Source organism: Nyctibius grandis, chromosome 6 (assembly GCF_013368605.1).
Source record: "Nyctibius grandis isolate bNycGra1 chromosome 6, bNycGra1.pri, whole genome shotgun sequence".
NCBI classification, from domain to species: Eukaryota; Metazoa; Chordata; class Aves; order Nyctibiiformes; family Nyctibiidae; genus Nyctibius; species Nyctibius grandis.
This window is the reverse complement of record NC_090663.1, coordinates 18,080,620-18,089,430: the sequence shown is the minus strand read 5'-3', so window position 1 is coordinate 18,089,430 and position 8,811 is coordinate 18,080,620. Positions and strand designations below refer to the sequence as shown.

General features: G+C 43.0%; 1 protein-coding gene across 4 annotated transcripts in view; it reads left to right on the top strand.

Moving 5' to 3' along the window:
* The first annotated feature begins 7,359 nt into the window (after positions 1–7,359).
* FAM184B (family with sequence similarity 184 member B) overlaps positions 7,360–8,811 on the top strand; it is a 45,166-nt gene continuing 43,714 nt past the window's right edge. For all 4 annotated transcript variants that reach the window (XM_068404137.1, XM_068404136.1, XM_068404138.1 and 1 more), the window contains exon 1: positions 7,360–7,637. In XM_068404137.1, coding sequence (XP_068260238.1) covers positions 7,503–7,637 — 135 coding nt within the window. In that variant the 5' untranslated portion in view covers positions 7,360–7,502. The remainder of the gene's footprint in view (positions 7,638–8,811) is intronic.

Here is an 8,811-nt window from a genome sequence, read left to right as displayed (position 1 = left end):
GGCTACACGACTCCCCTGCTCCGGACTCCCGTAGCTCAGAGCCGCCCCGGGAGACGAACAGCTGCTGCTCCCGTGGCAGGGCCCTACGGCCTAACGGCGGAAGGGGCGCCCACCGCAAGCGCACAGAGGCTCCCGCCCAACAGCCAGGCCAGGCCAGGCCAGGCCAGGCCAGGCCGCCCCTCGCCTCCCGCTCCAGCCGCGGGGCTGCCGCCGCAGACCGGCCCCCGCCCGCCGCCGCCGCGCGCGCACCAGCAACGGCCACAGCGCCCGCGCCACAGCTTCAAACTCGGCGCGAGCACCGCTCCCGGTCTCGCGAGAAATGGGGAAGGAGGGAGGAAGAGGGAGCGCGTACTCGTCTCCGCGCGCTGGCGGCGGGGCGGGGCTTGGGCCGTGCCGGGCGGGCAATGGCGGGCGGCCCGGCGGAGTGGCCGTTAGCCGGGGAGCGCGCGGGAGGCGCTGCGCCGCCATCTTCCTCTGGGGCGGGCTGGGAGGGAGAGGGGAGCGGCTGGGGCGGCGCAGGGCTGCGGCCGGATGCGCCTCCGCCTCCTGGGACGCGTTCACGGCCCGAGCCGCTGTTTCCAAGCAGGCTGGGTATCAGCCCTGCTGCGGCTGAGGAGAAGCGGCGGGCAAGAGGATTTCCGGAATGTATGTTGGTGCAAAATAGTTGAATAAGCCTGACAAACTCTGGCGTTGCCCTCAGCCACTCTCCCAAAGTCCTCTCCGGACGTGATCGTCTGGAAAAATGAGCATACTTGCAGTTTGTAAACGGGAGCCTTACACCGAAGCAATGGGGGTAGCAAACAAAGAAAGTTCAGCCAGTGTCTGAAAGTAATAAAAGCCCTTTGGAGCATGATCTTCCAGAGAGAAAAAGTGCTCAGCTGCTCTATCTAGAGTGAGATGTTTGCCTATTTTAAAGTTCACTTTTACCTATTTTAAAGATGTAGGTAACAAAGGGGATCAAGTTCACTAGGTAACCGATTAAGTAACTGGTTACTTAGCTCCCTGGGTGAACTACCTAAGCTGTATCCAACTTGCAGACTGTGTGTTTCTTATGAAACAGCCTTCTGTTTTGTATTGGCTGTGAGGGCGTTGAAAAGATGGATAGTACGGATAACTGAGTTGTTGGAATACGTATTTGTGTTCCTTCCAGACTGAATCTTTTATTAGTGGAAATTTTCCCCAAATTTTCAAGCGTTTATTGTGAACCTAAATGTTTTCCCAGAAATCCTTTAACTTGAGTGTAGTAATAAATTCTGTATCTCATTAAAAACAGGAAAGATAATTAAGCTCAAACTCCAGAGACATGTTATGGGTTACAGAACATACTGTGAGACAGGGGCTGATCTTTAATGAGAAGCAAGGCGGAGAGGGGGATGACATTCTGGGCATATATTAATTACAGAGCTATAGACAGCATTCAAAAATGTGAGCAGAAGTAGTTAACTGTAGACACTAGGAACTTAAGGTATTTGACGTCTATATATGTTTGGGCTTTTAAAAAAAGTGTCTGATTACCTCAAGTGGTGACAGTTATTTAGTAAGGATAGATGACATAGCATCAAAGAGGCAGAACATGTCCTGAAGAAGGGTCATTTTTGGCTAAGATTAAAAACCACCTAACATAAAATAGAGAAGCACTAGGGGTCAGTCTTGTTCCAGATATGAATCTTCCCAGTGTTTTCTTTAAGAAGCAGATTTTTATCAATAAAATAATGGAATTATTTTGTCTTTACAATTGTGTCAAGGATTATGGGGTATATGAGCTATATGTGAACAATGGAGGGCAGCAGCAGGAAAAAAAAGCGTTCTATTTTATAAAAATAAATTTTAAAATCATTTAAACATGTGGCAGAGTTTTTTTCCTGATGTATTGTACTATCATACATGTGTGTATGTTTAAAACAGATACCTGCTTATTAAAGATGAGTCGTTTGTATTTTGTATTAATTTTTAAAATGTATGGATCCTAGAGAGCAGGAAATGGATTCTATATGCACAATAGTAACAAAGAATCTTATATGTTAACTTGTTTCTAGATTTTATTTTATGTTGGAGAAATAGTCGCTCTGCAAAAACACTATAATCAACAGCAAATCCTCAATGAGTTGGGTTTTTTGTAAGGTTATATTTTCTAGGGAAATACAATGTGTAACCATTTTTCCGTTTTAAATATTTTTACTGGACAATTAACTTCATCTAGCTTTTTTCTGCTATAGGAGTCTGTGGAGAAGAGGATGGAAACAGGAAGAGATGAGCAGGTAAAACTTTGTGATTCTTGTGGCTTTAAAAATCAGGGACTTTTTAAAGTGAAACTAATAATGCGAATTGAATTATTTTTGATTTGCGTATGTTTGGCAGCCCGTTTGTGCCTACCTGCATCTCAGATCTACAGATGAGGATTTTCCCTGGTGAATACCTTGCAGCCCCTTATGATGGATTTCATCCAGGATGTTAGATTTATTTCTTCCAGTCTGCTTTAAATATTTCTGCTAGGCTTTGATTTCTAGGTAGAAATAGAAGTCAGGCTTCTGTTATGACAAATTGAAGTCTAACCCAGTTAGACATACTGGCTCCAGGGTAAATATGCCACAGGGATCCAGATTCCCAGTATCATAATTGGTATTTCATGTGTAGGTGTATAACATGCTGAAGTAGGATCACAAATGTTGGCCCTGTTGACTTTGCATAGTCTCCCTGTGATAAAGTCTCCCTGTGATACTTTGTTCAACTGATAGAGGTGTTTGCTGTCATAGTTTTTACAGGTTATGTTTCAGGGCCTTGACTGCACTAATAAGCCTTAATGGCCCCTGACCAGCCTCACCTGGGCCCTCCAGCCACACCCCTTGCCCATGGGCCCAGTAACCCCATTTCAGCTCAGCCCTGGGCCTTTGGTTTTTTTCTGAGCTAACTCTCAGGGCTCAGTAAGGGCCAGCTACTTCCTGGGGGATGGATACAATGACTGACTGGGAGGTCAAGGACCTTACCAGCAGCACAGGCCCAGAGGTTGTGGCCAGTGGGTTTCACAGCTCTATCTGAAAAGGAAAGGAATGATGAAACTCACAACCTTGGATGGTGCTCCAGGCTCTGGAAGGAAGTGTGCTCTAATAATTCAAAATTTTTTTCTTGTCCTTTGAAATATTAACCTTGCCTGCTATGGTCTACTTCTGGTTGTCTCCCTCTACTTCTGAACCACTGGTGTAGATCCTTTCTCTTTCCTTTGGCAGCCCTGTTGTGTGAGCAAATACACAGTGCCACAGGGTAAGCCAAACTTGCTGCTTGACAGTTACCTTGTGGTAATTTTACATGTAGGTCACTGGGTAAAAACCAGGTAAATAAAGGGAAGTTTAGTAGGTGTTCAAGGGTTTTTATAACTGATACATCTGGTTCGTTCCAGTTTTCATATTAAAAATATAAGCATGGCAATATTTCATCCATAATCGGGCCATCATTATGCAGTAGTAATCAATAATGTTTACCACATTCCTCCAAAACTTATGTATATGTAAGTCAGCTATAAAATCGTATATACATTTTTTAATAGTTACTGTTTTCAGTCAATGAGGAAATCAGTAGCACTTCTGGTGGTTTTTGAATGGGGCTCTCAAATCCTGTTTGCTTTATGAGGTGGAAAGAAATTAAAATTATAAAATAGTTATATATAATATTTTATGTATATATAGTTATTTCTAATATGTGTAATTGTCCAAGATGTACCAGTGGCAGAACCACTTTGCACTTGTCCTTTTTCTTGCATTCAATCCCAAAACAAGCTTTATTGGAAGTAGGATAGTGAATTAGGTAAGCAGGATAGCTGGTCTTAGGAGTTTTCTGACTACTTTTTTTAACCCTTATTTCCCCCTTTTTTTTTCTTCTTCCCTGTAAGAAGGAAAAAACAGTCCCTCAATTCTGTGTTCCGGGGTTGAAAAGCTACTCTGAGACCAAAATGAATTTAAATGGAGATCACTAGTGAGAATAGTGATTTACGTATTAGGTTAGAATCTCACTTAGGGATGCATCTTCCTTTGTCGAGACACTAACTTGAGAAGTTTTAAATCCGTTTTATTGATACGGCTTTGTCATTTGAAACATAACACAACAGTCAATGACTAACTGTATTGTTCTACCATTTTCAAATGCAAATTTGATTGGACTGCCAACCAGCAGTAGAGTATAATCTGGGGAATCAGTTTAATTTTGCCCTCATGTATTAAAAAAAAGAATCCCACTGACTTCAGTAGTACTGCTATTCAGAAAAAGAGTGGAAGAAATGGGCTCTGTATTAATTGTGTTTTGGGAAAGCTGTTTGTAATATGTTAAACAAAGGCACAAACCTATGTATTAACATTTGCAACAGAAATACCTTCTTTATGTCTTAGAATTCGAGGTGTGTGGATCTTCTAATAGTAGGTAGTCTGAAGATTTCAGAAGCGTATTCATATTCAACAAGCAGGAGGTACCAAAAATAGAAGGCTTATAGTCTTAGTAATATATGACTTGTTTTTTATAACAAAAAGGAAATTAGTTAATGCATCTGAGCAGTAAAGCTATAAACTTGTGTGCAGTTGCTCATAGACTTATAAAGACTGTAGTGCCATGACCACCTTCTCTCTTAATTTACTTAAAACTAATGCAGCAATAATAATTCAAGCAGAAATGTATGTATGTGTTTTCTGTTTAGACTTTTGATTTTTATTTTAAACTATCTTTGCCATATAGTGCCCCAAGTTCACAAACATTCTGTAATCCACTTATGTGTTCCATGTGGTTCTTGCAAAACCAGATTTGTACAGTACACACTTAAATTATGCTTTGTGATGTCCTTGCTTTGTTGTCTTACCTATAGGTGATCCGTAGATGAATTTGAAGAAAAAAAAATGTCAAATTCTCATTGAAAAGCTCTGGCATTGTCTGCTGAAATTCTGTTATTGAAACGAAGTGGGTTTTTTGAGTAGTGGAATTAATGAACTTGTCACCTATGAATTTATGTTCTGTGGTTGCATTTTCTGGTGCATGAGATCTGATTGAAGCTTTTCCAGTGTTTGAAGTATTGACTGACAAGTCTTGCCTGGACTCAGAATACTTTACCAGTGACAAATTATGTTCTGCTAAAACACCATCTTGTATCAAAGCCTCAAGTTTTTCCCTCTAACCCTCCAAAATACATAAACAGCCTGCTTGAAAATATCTCGGTGGTTTATTCCTTTCCCAGTGTACCTGAAGATCTGTGCTCCTCTGCTCTGTCTATGCCTGTGTAAGTGTCTCAAGTCTCTATTCAGCCGTGCATTTGGGTCCAGTATGTCCTCTGCTGTTCAGTAGAAAAAACATGAATGTTACTATCTGTCTAGTAGAGCAATAACACAGGTAACTTATTATAAGTACTTTTAAAACTCTTGCATTTTTCTTAATTTGCTTTCTCTTTTCACTCAGTTTTGTTCTTTTTCTGAGGAAACAAGGTGCTAGGAAATTGCTCTATCTCTTTGTGTTCTCTTGATTGTCCTAGTAAGCCTGTCAATTTTATCAAAATTTTACATGTAATTAAGTTCCTACGCCTTTTTCTCAAATTGGTGACCATGTAGAGAAGATATTATAACCATATTAACTGAGTTAAACTTAAGTGTGAGTACATGTCTTATCAGATACCAGGCGATTGACAATGGCATATCCTTGTGTCCTAGTCATAGAAAAAGTTACAGTCACGGGCAGCAGCGTCTTGGACACTAATGCCAGTGAATGAAGAAACTATACTTAAGCATTCCTGTGTGCAAGGCTCTGTTTCTTACCTTTTCTTATTAATGTTCTGTCTGGGCTAAACTTCTCTTCCTTGCTTAGCATCTGCCAGAAACTGTGACCATCTTCGTTTTCCTTTCAGGCCTTTCCCTGCTCATACACTGCGTTTCTCAGTCAGTCTTCATTTTCTCTCACTCGTGGAGTGAAGATTCTTTGCCTCCGGAGACTGAGAGTCCCTCCTTTTCTCCCGGCAATTAAAGGGTTTGGTTTCTCTGTCCTACAGTCTTCTCTTCTTACATCTTCTCACTCCTCCTTCTCCCCACTGCCTGCAGGCATTCTTCTTCTGCCCTGATCTTTTTCCTGTTGAAGTGTTGATTCTTAACAGTGCTCCATCTGTTTTTGCCCTCAGCGAGGATTTCCCTTTTTCGCTGAGGATTTTCCCTTTTTCCTTTTGCCCTGCCCTTAGCTGACACCGGATAATCCTCCTTCCCAATTCTAATAGTCCTGAGGAAGCTCTTTTTCAAACCCACCACTAGCAAAGTGGAAGCTTCTTGCCGCAAGAAGAACAGAAAGTACTGCCAGGAGCTGAGACGGGAAAGATGCCCTACCTGCAGGGTAAGGCGGGGGGAAGAGGCAGCCCCGTGTCCCCTCTGGCTGGCTGCAAGCTAGCGTGGGCTGAGATGGGGCCCTCGCCTGCTCTGTGGGGTCTGTCGTACTGGCTGCAGTGACACATCAAAGGGGTGTTGAGCAGCTCTCAGCTTCTCTTGCCTGTGCTTTCTCCCTTTTCCTCTTCTCCACCTGTCTGACTTCACCCTATTTTGCCTTCTCCTCCTTCCCCTTTCTCTTCTAGACTTGTTTAAACGTGTCCACTAACCATTTTCTTCTTGCATAACACTTACTGAAGCATTCTTCTTTAAAAATCCCATTATCTTAATAACTTGCTTTTTTTTTATGCTTTTTTTCTGCCTTTTCTGTCCTTTTATTTATTTTTACAGGTACAAGTCTGGTCTCTTTGAAGAGAGGGAACGGCTTAGCAGATGACAAAAAAAATTACCTATAACATGGTCAGTTTTCTTCTGGCACCTTTCCAATGCTGTTAGTGTAACTGGGGTGGAAGTGACCAGTCTCTTTTGGTAAGGCAGGTGGATGGGACCCTGGACATCGCTCCCCGTCTCTGCTGTGCTCAAGGGTGCCTGCTCCATCCTGCTTTCAGCAGAGCAGCAGAAATTGAACAAGGTTTTCTTAATCACTTTATTGGTCCATCCGGACTTAGAGGGGATTGTTAAAATACCAGAGTTTATGAAAGGTGCCAACTCCGTCCTCTCTGATGACCTCCACAATCCTTTGGCAGCCCGAGAAGGCAACATGATTTAATCTGCAGACGATCTCTATAACAGATCCTCAGCAACGTCTGTGCTGCTGCCTGTATGGCTGGCTCAGCGTCTCCCGGGGGGAATTTGTAGCATCCAGCCGCTGGCATCTTCTCCTGGCGGAAGCTCAACCATTTAAAGAGAAGGGGAGGGGAAAAAAAACCCCTATCAGGATGTTTGCACATGCTGTTCTCTGCCTCCTCGCCTGGGTGTTCTGCTGAAGGACTGGGACATCTGCACAGAAAGGAGAGCGGCGGCGGCTGGAGCTTGCCCTGTTTGGGGCTGAAGTTCCTCCAGCGCTGCGGGCGTTTGAGTGCGTGCAGCGCGCCGGGGGGGGGCAGCAGCAGGGACAGGATCGCACTACCCGGAGCGTACACGGAGAGACTCGATTAAAATTCAAGCCTAATGGCTTCTGGCATAAACAAGATTCATCAGCCCGGGACTTGCAATGGATCTAGAGCCGCGCGCAGCAGCTCGGCAGAGGAATGCAAGCAGGAAATGCACTTGAAAATGTGCAAGAAGATCGCCCAGCTCACTAAGGTAAGTCTCGCTGTTGCAGCCTTCCCGGGGAGGTGAGGCTGCCCTGGCCGGGCCGGCGGGGCTGGCGCGGAGCTGCCTCCTCTGATGGCTCCTGTCTGAGAGGAGGGAAGGGAAACCGGTCCTCTCTTGTAAGGTGCTTCCTGCAAACATCGGCCTGCACAAACTTCCTTTGAAACAGTTCCCCCGCGGGTGCTTGAGACCAGCCTTAGCGGGTTGCCTTCGTGTCTGACAATCAACGTCTTGCACTTAACCGCTCTAATTAGCGTGCAACAATAGCGAGAAGAGCTACGGCGTTTGCCTGTATGCTGCTCGGAGGGATTGACGATATCCGCTTTTTTTCCTGAATTACGAGGATGGCTATTCATTTGCGTTTTATAGGTTCTCGAGTAATATTGTTGCAAAGCTGCAGCCGAACTGTGGCACTAAAGTACAGTATTACTTGTTGTCTTGTACTTAATTGTTCCTGATATGCATAAGTAGAGATACTTCAAATGACATTGGTGAAAGACAGGAGTCGGAAAAGAGGCAGGACTAAATTGCGTAGTATATTGTAGTAAAACTTTTAGTCAATACCGAGCTACACTACAAAATATTTTGAACGTTTTCCACACCATGTTAAGAAATAAGAGAAAATATGCAGGAAGTGGTAGTTATCTTTTAAGCTATTTTTATGCTGCACCTTTGTCAGTGAGAAAAACCTATTTTCTACGCTTGTTTACTAATCCAGCTTTTACACGTTCTGTAACCTCACTGCAATTGGTAAAGTCATTTTAGCAATGAAAAAACACTGACTAAAAATACAGGTCAAACAATAGGAAGTCATTAAGATGTTCAAGTTAGAATGGCTTACTAGTTACAGTGACATTCTCATCTAATGATGACTATGTAATAATGTATATGGTGTATGAATACATAACCAAGTGCTACCTATATTTACACATATACTTGCTATATTATACTTAATGTACTATACCAATACTTAAATGGTGCTTTGATTGTATGTTTGTATAATAGTATGTGTACACAGTCTGATCCTCAGGTTTTGCCTATGAATGCACCTGTTACTACTCAAGGTACATTTTCATTCTGTAGTAATTGAAGGAAAACTATCCAAATAAACATCAATTTTTTTTGTTATTCTGAACACAGATATGTTTGAGCAATGAAGTCTGTA